At 34.3% G+C, this 13364-nt stretch overlaps 1 protein-coding gene across 1 annotated transcript in view; it reads left to right on the top strand.

Moving 5' to 3' along the window:
- Positions 1-12184, top strand: part of LOC134246176 (uncharacterized) — a 33473-nt gene extending 21289 nt beyond the window's left edge. Inside the window, 11 exon segments of the mRNA XM_062728504.1 lie at positions 126-247; positions 250-388; positions 1403-1645; positions 4181-4276; positions 4351-4527; positions 5714-5812; positions 6030-6295; positions 8014-8098; positions 8215-10227; positions 11831-11955; positions 12049-12184. Of these exon segments, the coding sequence (XP_062584488.1) occupies positions 126-247; positions 250-388; positions 1403-1645; positions 4181-4276; positions 4351-4527; positions 5714-5812; positions 6030-6295; positions 8014-8098; positions 8215-10227; positions 11831-11955; positions 12049-12144 (3461 nt within the window). The 3' untranslated portion in view covers positions 12145-12184.
- The last annotated feature ends 1180 nt before the right edge of the window (positions 12185-13364 follow it).

Raw genomic sequence — 13364 nt, 5'->3', positions numbered from 1 at the left:
ATTAGAGGTGAGGTCAGGTGTTATAACATAAGAGTTGTTTAAAAGGAATATGTGTTGCTGGCGCTTTTTTCACAGAGATATTAGTTTTCAATTTGAAAATTTATATTTTTAAATTCGTCTTTTAGGTAACAAAGAGTGCTTAGACAGCACCAAAGGTCAATATTACTTTGGAACTGTATCTAAAACCGAAGATGGCATAGAATGCCAACGCTGGGACAAATTACAACCACACAATCACAGGTTTGTCTAATAGATGGATTCATGGGACTCTCTGCCTCTGAACACGAGAATTACTGCAGAAATCCCGGCAACGGGGAGAGACCGTGGTGTTACACAGTGAACGAGACAGTCCGGTATAGGTACTGCGATATTCCGCTATGTAATATAAGTAAGCAGTCTTTATTCCTTAATCTTATACTAGCATTCAGTTCAGTTTATCAGAAAATATTTCCAATTGTAAATTTTCTCAGCTGTGAAAATTCTTTTAAAGTTAGCGGAGTTAATTTCTTGATAATTCTACCGGAATGTAAATTAGGCAGGTCAATAGGTCAGGAGCTAAGGAGGTCTAATATGCATGTAAATCTCGTACGCATCTGTCTCTGAATCTGACGCTAAGGAGGCCAAATATGCATGAAAATTTCGTGCGTGCCGTTGTGTTTGATGTCAGTGGGCGGGGACTATTGAAAGTGGAATGGGAATCCTCGTGTAATTTAAATCTATGTCTGCATTTTTAAAGTCTAAATCTGCAATTTTATTTCACGATGAAATGAAAATATAACGAATCACTGTCTAGTTAGTATAGTATGCCAGGGACATCAACACTAGTGTGAAACATGGGATAATTTATGCATAGCGGGCGAAGCCCGCTATGCAAATTATTTCATGTTTCGCGTTAGTATTGATGCCCTGGCATACTATACTAACTAGACAGTTATTCCTTAAACAACACGTTAAATAAACATATCAAAGTGTATTGACGCGGTCTGAATAGAATGCAAATTAGGATAAGCTGTATCCAAAACTCTATATGGAGTTAAGTTTAATTACAGTCTTTTAATATCTGAAATCCTTGCATTGCGAAGCAAATGTATAAAAAATTATGGTTTTAGTCAAATACTTGAAATTCACACATAAATATTGTTCGAAATCTTTCAAAGTCGATGGAAAGATTTTCATAGTTTCAACGGACAATGAAAAAAATCTATTTATTTATTGGCGAAAAAAATGCCAAATGCACCGAATAAACTATGCTTCTTAATTTAATTCAGAAATACTTAACTTCAAATAAAAATATACTCACAAAAAATTCAAATACCGAGTACTGGATTATCAGTTGAAACACAAAAAATATCGCCTCATAATTCAATGGAATTTTAATAGTTTTTAAATTTCTATAATTCAGAAGACTGTAGGGAGACGAAGAAAGGTATGGAATACCAAGGAAAACATAATATCACTCGTGGTGGTATAGGCTGCCAGCGCTGGGACAGCACCTACCCCCATGTTCCTAACAGAAGGATAAGTTTCCCAGGGTCGACTTTATCGCGCCAGGAGAACTACTGTAGAAACCCTGACGGTGAACCTTCACCCTGGTGCTATACCGTGAATCCTGACGTACGCTGGCAGACCTGTGATATCCCCTTCTGTTTAAACTGTGAGTACAAAAATGTAAGATAAGTCTAGGCAAATAGGTACTCATCGTCTATAGCCACTGTCTGGAGTCCGCATTTATCTCTCTCCAGAATGGGAGAAGATCGTGCATTCTAGTCATGGTTTGCGACGATGATAGGTACTGTAAACAATTTATATTCGCATGCGAGAAATATTCTAGAGTTGTGCGACATATTTTTTTAACTCGTGAAATTTATCTCCGTGAACTATTTATTTTGCTTTATATTCGTAGATAATGTTTTCTCAGTCGCAAAAATTAATCCTCGTGGATAAATTTGAAACGGACAAATCACGAATAAAAGTTGACGCAAATAATCGTTGGTTTACAGTAATTATCTTACAATTAAAGGTATTGTATTAAATCTTTGCTTCTTACATTGTGTAGATAAAAGGGGTTCGAAAAAACGATCATGTATGTACATCTATGACAATTACGGATTCAAGGTCCAATTTCATTTTAGATGATTATGAGATGGAAAACTTTTTTAACGACAATCAGATGTCAAGATCATATATTGAAAAAAAAACTTTAAAAGATTATGCTGAAATGAATCTTTTCAAAAAAATAAATCGAGATTGTTTTCATTGTTCCAAGTGAAGCAATAATGATTGATTGTATACTGTTTAACGTCCCTCTCCAGAATATTTCACTGATATGGAGACGTCACCATTGCCGGTGAAGGGCTGCAAATTTAGGCCTATGCTCGGCACTTACGGCCTTTGAGCAGGGAGGGATCAAAAATGCGATTATTTGTCAGTTTAGTAAGTCAGCCATCTTTACTTTTATTTGGTAGCTTCCTTTCAATGTGATTTCTCGGGAGGAATGTGTGGTCTAGAACAACCGAATGACACAGGAATGACTTGGTTGTTGGACAAGAATGGTATGTATTGAAAATGTTTTAAAAGAACGAAAAACATGAACAGAACAGTGATCGATCATTAAAAGTAAAGAATAAAAAAAATTGTGAACAGCTAGGACATAAAAACCCGGATCCCTCGAAATCTATAGCTTACCGCAAGGATTAAGCCGACTGTGAATTCTATACATCGATTATTCTGTGCTCAAATTTAGTATTTAAACGAAGCCTAACATTACCGACCGGCAGAGGATGTTCACTCCTCCATGGCACCTGATTCAAACTCTGATGTTTTGGAGGCCCGTGTTTGCTATGGTCCTATTTTGTGTTCTTTTATGGATTTTTTTTTATCTTGAATACTGTACGTTATATTCATATCTTTCATCTTCAGCAATATAATATGAGTTGTATTTTTTTGTTAGTTTGCAATTTGAATAACGTAAAAAAATTATTAACTTACGCTATTCATATTTGAATTGAAATTACTATTTAGAGGGTTTGATCGAAACAAAACTACAATAATAATACTGTCTTTCTTTTAAATTCGAAATACTCAGAGGTAATGAGAATAATAAAAGTTAGAATTACAGGCAAATTTTTCATATTATAGTACACTTTACATTAAGGTAAACACAGTTCATCATAATAGGATTGATTGTATACTGTTTAACGTCCCTCTCCAGAATATTTCACTGATATGGAGACGTCACCATTGCCGGCGAATAGCAAATTTAGGCCTATAATCGGCACTTACGGCCTTTGAGCGGGAAGGGATGATTATCGTGCCAAACCTGCTGTGACACAGGGCCTCGGTTTATATGGTCTCATCCGAAGGACCGCCCCATTTAGTCGCCTTTTATGACAAGCAAGTGGGTACTGAGGACCTATTCTAACGCGAATCCCCACGGGATCATCATAATAGGAATATTGCTCTTTAAAGTCATGTGTCTGAAAATAATTTAAGAAATGACAACTTGGAGCTTTAAAAATACATGTATGTCAATAATAAACTTCTTTTTCAGAACAATCTTTACGTTGGAACCGTCCTCCAGAAAATGCGTCTAATTCGCAGTTATTTATTTCTACCTTGACAACACCTCTCTTGCGCTCTGTGACAACGGCCACCTGTTTGCTGCTGACCTATCACAGTGAGGGTATAGAGCTACTCCTGTCGACGTCCACAAAAAATCTGACAAAACTTAAAGAAAGCTCTGAGTTTAGAAGTGTTAAAGTCAACATACATCCTCAGCCAGATAATTACAAGGTCTGACTCAATCTTTTTATTCTCTTTTTCCTCCATGGCACCTGATCCCACCTCTGATGTTTTAGAGGTTCGTGGTTTTTCTGCTCCTATTTTGTATTGTTTTATTGATTTTGATATTGAACACTGTTCTTATCTCCATATCCTTAATCTTTAAGTGTTTTTAAACAGATGTCTTTACATAGTTGTTTTGCTTTTGAAGGTATTTATTTCGCCACGCATCGCTGCATTTTCACAAGCTGGATCATCAATAGTAGCAGCTATTAAATTTATGAAGATTGAAAACGAGCCATGTACTGGTATACCATTCTTAAAACAAATTTAATCTTGAAATATTTTTGGATAAATAATTTACAAATTGATTATTTTCTTTAAATTCTTGTTTGCGAAGATTGCTTTTCCTGCCTCGATGACAGATTGTGTATTAGTGAGGGGTTTTGTGATATGGTCCGAGATTGTCCTGACAACAGTGACGAAGAAAATTGTGGTGAGCACATATTAGAGTTTCATTTGTTCAGATAAATTGTGGAGAGAAATAAAATTAATCATCCATTTTTACAGCTTTAGAGTGCTACCATGGAAATGAGTACAAAGGATTTCGTACAGAGACAAAGTACCTTCATCAATGCATGGCAGAATTAGGAAGTACTTGTAGGTTCGACTTGTCAAGCAAAAGAGAGCCGGGTTGCTTTGTCGACTCCGAGTTTAAATGGGAGGAATGTAATGTACCAAAATGTGGTGAGAATTGTTACAAAATTTGATTTTCTTATATATCTATACAAGTAAACTCTGATTTAGAATTATCACCTTTTACAGCTTTATAAAGCTGTAAAAGACTGCTTCAATAAAGTAATATTTCCATTTCCAATTGTTTTCCCTAGGATAAGCACTACAAAAGTGAATCTTGTTAATTTTTCCATGATTCCCGTGGCATGTAAATTTTTCTTATTGAAATACTTGCTTCGCCCGTTATGCAAATTATCCAATGTATCCCACTATTGTTGATGCCCTGGCATAGCCTCCTAACTAGACAGTGATTCCTTAAATAAACACCGCGGTTGAGAACCTGCTTTTACATTTTAGTTCTTTTGTTCACATAAATATTTCTTATATTTTTTTTACAAACAAAATAAACAATGAATTATCTTCGGATCAAAAGCAAGTCACTAGCAACGCTGTACATTATCACCGAAGCCTCGCGAGACCGAGAACTTCACTTCCCTAAACATGGTAAACAACCCATCTGAACCTCGTGGAGAAATCGGCCACATAGATCTATACTCCACCATCCGATACAGACATCGTTCCTCAGTCATTACCATCCGACTTCTTACGTTCTATTTCCTGACCATGCTGACCAACTCCCGTTTCATCAACTGCAACATTGCATTCAGTATGGCGTTGGAGAAGTGACCTACAGCCTATACACGTGTTCGTGCTTCCGACGACCTATATCTAGGTCACATATATAATTAAAGTTTGCAAGATTGCTTTGATCATAGTAAAAAATTCTTTTATTGTTTATTTCATAAATGTTGAAATTTGACTGCGGTATAACTAAAAAATCACTAAATTTGTTTCGTGTTTGTACGGGACTATTTTTTTATAGTAAAATTTGACGTCATGGGGCGGGGCAATGGAAAATAACATGGAATGCCTCTTGCATTTCAAATCTACTAAGTTAGACGGTATTTCGATTTATTTTAGGATTGTTCTGTAGAGTAAAAATGGAAATATAAGGAATCACTGTCTAGGTATGCAAGGGACATCAACAATAGTGGAAAACACGGCGGTTGAGAACCTGCTTTTACATTTTAGTTCTTTTGTTCACATAAATATTTCTTATATAGATTATTAAATATAATTCCTGATGAATAAAACAGTACAAACTAGGTCTAGGATTAATGTTTTTGATATTTTGCAGATATAGGGAATTTGATTTGTGACTTTGAACAAGATTTGTGTGACTGGCAACCAATGAAAATCGGAACTAAATGGAACCGTCAAATAGCTGAAAACACTGGTAAAATAAACCTGAGTTTTTTTTATAACATCATCAAAAAGAGCCAATTTATTCCAGCGCTTTTCATGAATAGCCTTGGTGTGAAATATTGTTTAAGAATTCTGAATTTGTGATAAATATATTATACCTTGATGTTTGTTTTATTCATTTGCCAACTTTCATAATGTTCAAATGGATTTTAAATATATATTCAGTAGTATGATTTTACTTATTACAGGAGAAATATTTGCCTCTGCTGAAAAGAAAGAAAGTCTGAGTGGAAATACGGAAGAGCGGGCTGTTTTATTCAGCAAACCACAGCCTTCGTCGTCCGAGTTTGGGTGTATAACAATGACGTATTCTGGAGAAAATGTCAATTTAAATGTTTATATAACACAAGGCACAATGCTTACCTTGGATAGGATGTTTTTTCAGCGACAGAATGTAAATTCAAACCTTTTTGCGACTACAAGCTTTCAAACACCTATTGACATACCTTATATGGTAAGGGACTTTGCAAGATCTCTTTTATGTGGACTTGGAAGTTATGTATCAAGTATCTTTTAAAATAACGCCTAAAAAAGGGGTCAAGAAGGATTTCTGTTTTTATTTTGTCCCTCGTTTACCTGTTGTTGGTTATTAACTTTTCTAATTTACTTCTTTGAATTCTTTTGACCCTCTTTTTATATGAATCATATGTAAAACATATTATATTCTTTTAAATGTCACCACGAGTGCCAAACAAGGTGAACAGGGTATTCACAGGGACTAGTAAGTAAATTTCAGTCAAGTTCAAGCATCCGATGAAGATCCTTAATGTATTTGATTGACAGGCGTACACATACTATACTAATCAAAATTTCTAAGTCCCCAAGTAAGTTTTTGTTTTACAGTGCTTTTATATTAAATAATTCAGACAATACAAATTGAAAACCATACAGACAAAAAGAAGAAAAATATTTTTTTTTCACTTAATCTAATTATATTGAATGACTTTAACACAAAATGCAGAAGAGTGAAGGCCCCTAGAAATAAAAATTCGCAACGTTCAATACTGTTTTTATCCTCCGTGCAAACGAATTAACATCAAGACAATTGCATCTCAATGAGTTCACACAATTCAAGAAAAATCTTTATGGAAGAATATTCCATGTATGGACTAGGTCGTCCTCTATATTTCCGCCAGATTCTGCCACTGGAAAAGCGCTCAATCTCTGGTCCATCTTGTCCCATTCATTTTCTATAGGGTTAATTAAGATGTGGATGACATTGAAGCTTACCGAAATTGTTTGTTCCCAGTATTAATCCTACAGTACTTCAACGCATTCCCCTTCTTCCAGTTCGTTTCTAATAATTTGGATAATTAAGGAGACTTGAATTAATTTTTAATGAGTGCAGAGCAATTGTACGTGCAGATAGGTTCCTTCCACAATAGTTAGTAATTCTTATGTAGTAGCCCTGTTGATGTGTTGTTGCAATACGTGTATACGCCTTGACCATGGGCACTTCCGGTTCCGGTGTGAGTGAATTTCTGGTTAAACTTTAGGGTGGTTAAGTGGTATTTCTTGAATATCTAGCAATTTTTAATGATTATAAGGAAAACAAGTAAGCTTTGTGCATTTTCCTGGCGGTATTTTCAACGGTTTTACATAAAATAAACAAATACAAACCAACTTTTTGCCACCACCAGCTTGGACCATGGCAACTTCACTTGCACATTGTCGTTCGTACATACACGGCATTTTAAACAAGCTTTTTTTCTGTTTTTCCTAAACAACTAAAGATGGAGAACACATGGCAACTTAAATAAATGGAAGATACACCCGAAAACATTTGAAACTTGCACTTCATGCTTTTTAACAAAAAGTGTCATGGATGAGTAATTACACACTCGATTTCAATTTTTTTTATGCTGTAACAGGCAATCAGCGAAAAATTAACATCAAAATTGTGAGCAACTAGTTAATTAATGTTAAGGCTTTTAAATACTTAAAATAATAAAAGTGGGGACTTTTGACAAGTATATGTATTTTTGTAGGCGGTTCTTAAAATCTCTGCCTATAAGAATCAATATTCTTTAAGAAATAAAATTCTGAAAACCAAGGCAACGATAAGAGATTTCATTTATCTTTCATATATATCTTTTTTTTAAAAGATGACCCATGCAGGCTTTAAAATATCTTTAGTCATTCAATTTCTCTATATCAAAGTTTCAATTTTAGGTAACAATTGTTGCAACGTTCCAAGCTAATGTAACTGGTATTATACGGCTTGGAAAAATCAGTTACGAAAAAGGAATTTGCAAAGGTAAATATATTAATTTTTAAGAAAAAAATATTAGATATCAAAGTTCTTTTTAATAAAAATATTTTGTATTTCAGTGATAATTATCTTTTTGACATTAAAAATGATAAATCTTCTAGATAAGGGTCCTTGTTACAAAACACAATATCAATGCGACGACGGAAGATGTATTAATGTAGAGCAGTTTTGCAACAAGGAAAATGATTGTCCAAACAACGAAGACGAAAATGTCTGCAATTACAACAGTTCCCAATGTGTGCAAATGGACAAGGGGTGTATCCTACCTTGCCCCCACCAGTGTAATTGTAAAGGAGTAGTTTTCATGTGCCAATATCCGGGAAATGTGTCAAGAGAGGTCAGAGTACTTGATCTCAGTTCAAGCAATTTCAACACCACGGAATTAAAAGATTTCAATTTCCTCTTACATTTGAATTTATCTGGTTGTTCGATAGAAGATTCCTCACTTCAGGATCTAGGAAAGCAACTACAATCTCATAGCCTTCAAACATTGGATATCTCGTTTAATAGAATACGAAATTTGCAACAGAGTATCTTTGAGGAACTTTCAAACATATTATACCTTAATGTTTCACACAATCAAATCACAGATCTACAAATGGACTTCCTCGGAGTCCTTCATGAGTTACGGCATTTGATTCTTAGAAATAGCGAAATAGTGATGATTCATTCGAAAGAAATCTATAGTCTGTTCAATTCTAACCTCGAGTTGCTAGATTTGAGAAACAATAAAATAAAAACAATTTTTCCAAAAGCACTGCACTGGCTTAGTTCCTTATCCAAATTATTATTGAGCAACAACTCCATTACAAATACTGATGACTATTTCTCAAGATCAATGAAAATGCTGGTTGAAGTAGACCTGAGTTTTAATTCTATTAATAATATCACAGATAACATGTTTTCGGGTTTGAGGAGACTGGGATACCTTAATTTACAAAACAACCAGATACAAGTTTTAAATGATTTTTCATTTTCTACACTGGCATCTTTACAAACACTTAATCTTGCTTTCAATAAAATTCACACAATTAAAAAAAAGGCTTTTGAGAACATGGTATCAATCACCAAATTGAACCTCACTGGAAACCAGTTAAGAACACTTTCTCCAGCAAGATTCGTGGCTTTGGTTAAACTTCAGATATTGGATTTATCAAACAATGACATGGATGTATTGGAGAGTGACGCATTTAGAAGACTAGAAGAAGTTAAACGTCTATATATAAACAAAAACAATTTACAGGTGTTCCGAACTATGTTTCAGGGTCTTTGTAACCTTGAATGGATATGGACAGACTCTTATATTATTTGTTGTGCCAAACCACTGTCTGTTCAAGCTTCAAAATGTATTTCTCCGCGAGACCGAATCTCGACCTGCGAACAGTTGATCAGTGTTGGGTTTTTGGCCCAAATGATATGGTACGTGGCCCTTTTCTCCTTCATCGGGAACCTTTATGTTATATATTACCGCATGAGAAATACCAATGAAGGAAGGAATAATGCACACGGAATCTTTGTTTTAAACCTAAGCTTTTCCGATTTATTAATGGGAATTTACTTGTTCATAATTGCTGTGACAGACATGAAATACCGTAATGAGTATGGTTTTAACGATAGTCAGTGGAGATCGAGTACCACCTGTACTGTTGCTGGCTTACTTGCAACAGTTTCTTGTGAAGCATCAGTGCTTTTTGTATTTTTAATAACTTTGGAACGATTTTTAGCCTTAAAATACCCCTTTTCTACCGAATTCCTAAAAAAGAAAAAACATAAATCTGTGATTTCAGTAATTGTATGGCTTATGACCATCTTTTTAGCAGCGTTTCCTATCTCGGTATACCCAGACTTCTATAGCAGATCTACAGTTTGTATCTCTCTTCCGTTAACGGCTGAGAGAGTAGCTGGATGGGAATATGCTACCTTTGTTTTTATAGGATTAAACTTAATGATATTCATTGCTATATTGGTTGGACAGATTCTGATATTTGTTGAAGTGAAGGTCATTGGAAGTGCCTTACAAAAAGACAATAGGAAGAGAGAAATGGCTGTGTTAAAATCTCTGTCTTATGTCGTCTTGTCGGACATGTGTTGCTGGATCCCTATAATATTGATTGGTAAGAATTTCTTAAATAAAGATGTTCAGATTTTCTCTTTGGAAAATAAACATTCTCTTTCGAAAATACCATCACCATGCAATGCTTAAGGTCAAGATCTAGTAAATGGAAGGTGCCTTCAGATTTTTCAAATTTAAGAAATTAATTCTTTTAATTCTTTTAATGATGCTTTATAATATTAGCTTGGTCAAAATAGATGTTCCGGGACATAATTGATAGAAAAACAAGATAAAACATATTAAACATATACTCAATTAAAAAAACCGCATAATTTTAACTCATCAAAGAAATTTTGAAAAAAGTATATGGAACAACTATCTTTTTTATCATAAAATACCTGTTACCTGTTTAAAGTACACCATGGACTTTTAAACCCTAATTGTTGAGTTATTTCCATTGATCAATAACATTGATGAAAATAGTGTATTGCATGATTTCTTGTAAATTGGGGGTCTATTTTCAATGAAATTTTGGATTTAAAGAAACAATAATCACTCCTATTTAACCCATATTTTTACTTTGCTTGCAATGTTGATGCTGTAATGCAACGCCTAAACAAAGATGAACGCAATAGGGCTCTAATATTGATTCTAACCGGAACTTCGCAACTGCAAGTTGCAACTGCATTTGGTGTACTTAAATCGGCTTTGCAGCAGTTAAACCACGTCTACACCAGCTAGGAACAATGATGCAAGACCTAGCACTCGCCGTTCGCGGGTTACCACACCCAGAAAGGACCGTAAGATTCTCCATCAGCACCTGCGCAATCGACTCGGAACTGCTGTACAAACTGCTGAAATCAGCATAAAATGCACAAATTTTTCACAAAAGACTGAGAGTAGCTGGTATTCGTGCACGAATTAAGTCCGTACATTGAAAATCCACTAGCGCTGAGAGGTCGCAAAGGACATATAGATTGGTAAAGACGTATGCCTCTAGAATTTAGAGGCGATGTAAATGACATCAACTTAACCAGTCAATTTGGAACATAGGACTTATTTGATTTTTATCGCAAAACACTCTAAAATCGCTTTTGAAAACTAAGGTTTAAATTGAAAACGTTGATTATCATGTTTAATCTGAATATGCGTTTCTTTTTTTGTTGAGTATATTTTAAACTGTCATTTTCAATGAAAATTAAGAAAACCAGTATTAAAAATGGGAGTTTTTTCCATATCAGGCAAAGAAAATGTATCCAGATTGCCTACATTTTCAGAAAACGGTATATTTTATGTTATAAGTCTCTACTTTAAAATAATGTCAAATTCAAGATAGGTATAGGGACTACTTTTCATGTGATTTCAAATTCAAATTGAATTCCATGGAAATACTTTATTTTCTTCATAATTCTATTAGAACCGTAAAGTACGAGAAAAAGAAAGTTGAAGTATTTATGACGTCATAATGGATTTAGCACTGAAAAGTTATTCTAAAATCATTTACTAGATCTTGACCTTAAAGTCATATTTACGTAGAAGCTTGTAATATTGTGTGAAAAAAGTGTCAGTATGTAGTCCAGATCTATACATGGAAGTGTGTATGAAAAGATAAAGAAAACCCCCTAAAAAGCATTGATTGTCCATTGAATTAACCTTTTTTTCAGGAATCATGGCGTACGGTGGGATGGAGATATCGTTCGATGTTTATGCATGGGTCGTTGTTCTGGTGCTGCCCCTTAATTCAGCATTGAATCCATTCATTTACACATTCATTGTTATATACAGACAGGTTAGTTCTATAGCAAATTGTTTGTCTTACATCGCCATTTCCCCCCATTTTTAAAATTGGTAACTTTCATCTTGTTTAAAACTTTTCATACAGAAACGGGAATCACAAAAGAGTCAAACTATCTCCATGGATGATAAACAAAATAGACGATTGCTCAGCAAGACCCAGACTATCTCAAAGGATGATTGATAAAATGGACGATCGCTCAGCAGGAACTCAACATCAGTTTTGGGAAGGAAATTTTAAATCAGTTTCGTTTTAGCTGATAATAATACCTCAAAATATACAAATATCTCGCTTTCAATCCAGGTCCGATCGATAGATGATTTTCCCCCAATCATCCTGCATTTATCTTAACCCTCGACGTCAACCAGTGTATATGCACGGCGGCAAATTTAAAGTCTATGGGGATTGAACATAGTAAACTCATCCATAATCGTCACGAGGCGGGAAACCAGTTTATCGAGGGAGTAGTCGTTTATTTCAAATTAAAATTATTTAAATTTTTTTTTTTAATGGATCCCAGAAATGTCTATTATTCATCAGCAGATACCTCTATTTCTACAGTTCTATAGTTTTAATATTTCTCATTATTACACAAGATTGCCACTTTTCCGGATTATGGTACTCCGATCCTCAGGTTCTGAAAATCAAACATTGACTAAATGAATATGCTCACAAAAATGTCTCTGATGTCTCCGAATTATTAAAGTATAACGCGTTTTTACCCATCATAATTCTTCAAACTTCATCTCTCAAGTTAATCATATTATATAGAGAAAGTTTGTAACTCACAAATATATTTTCAGGAATTGCGAATAAAAACACCTGCTATGCATTTATATTTACAGAGTAAAAATTTTGACTTTTAATTAGACCTTTCTGAGAACTTCAAGAAACCTTGAAGCACATTAAGAGGTATATAATGAATATTGTTGCATGAAAATATTTAATTTTCAAGCTTCATTTTGAGACTTTTGAATTAAATTATAAATTAAAGAGTTGTCCTTCCTGGCTGAGGATCGGAGCCCCTTAAGAATAGAGTTAAAATTTGTGAAAGTGCAAGGATTTGTCAATCAAACCCGCCAAAAATTTGTTTTAATAACTTTCAAATGAAATAAGATTTTTAATTAATTTTTGTGTGAAATGCTATTAAAATATACTCAACAAAAAAAGAAACGCATATTCAGAATAATATGAAAATCTAAGTTTTCAGTTTCAATCTTATTATATTTAAGCGATTTTAGAGTGTGTTGTGATAAAAATCAAGGTTGCAAATTGAAAAGTCAAGTTGATGTCATTTTCATCGCCCCCAAATTCAAGGGGCATAACAATATGTACTGTGCAACGTGTCAATGCTAGTGGGTTTCCAATGTACGGATATCGTGGGAAAATACCATCTCATTTCA

The sequence above is a fragment of the Saccostrea cucullata genome, unplaced genomic scaffold (assembly GCF_032062105.1).
Source record: "Saccostrea cucullata isolate Sc308-1 unplaced genomic scaffold, CSIRO_AGI_Scuc_v1 ctg5370, whole genome shotgun sequence".
NCBI classification, from domain to species: Eukaryota; Metazoa; Mollusca; class Bivalvia; order Ostreida; family Ostreidae; genus Saccostrea; species Saccostrea cuccullata.
This window is presented reverse-complemented; position numbering and strand designations above follow the sequence as displayed.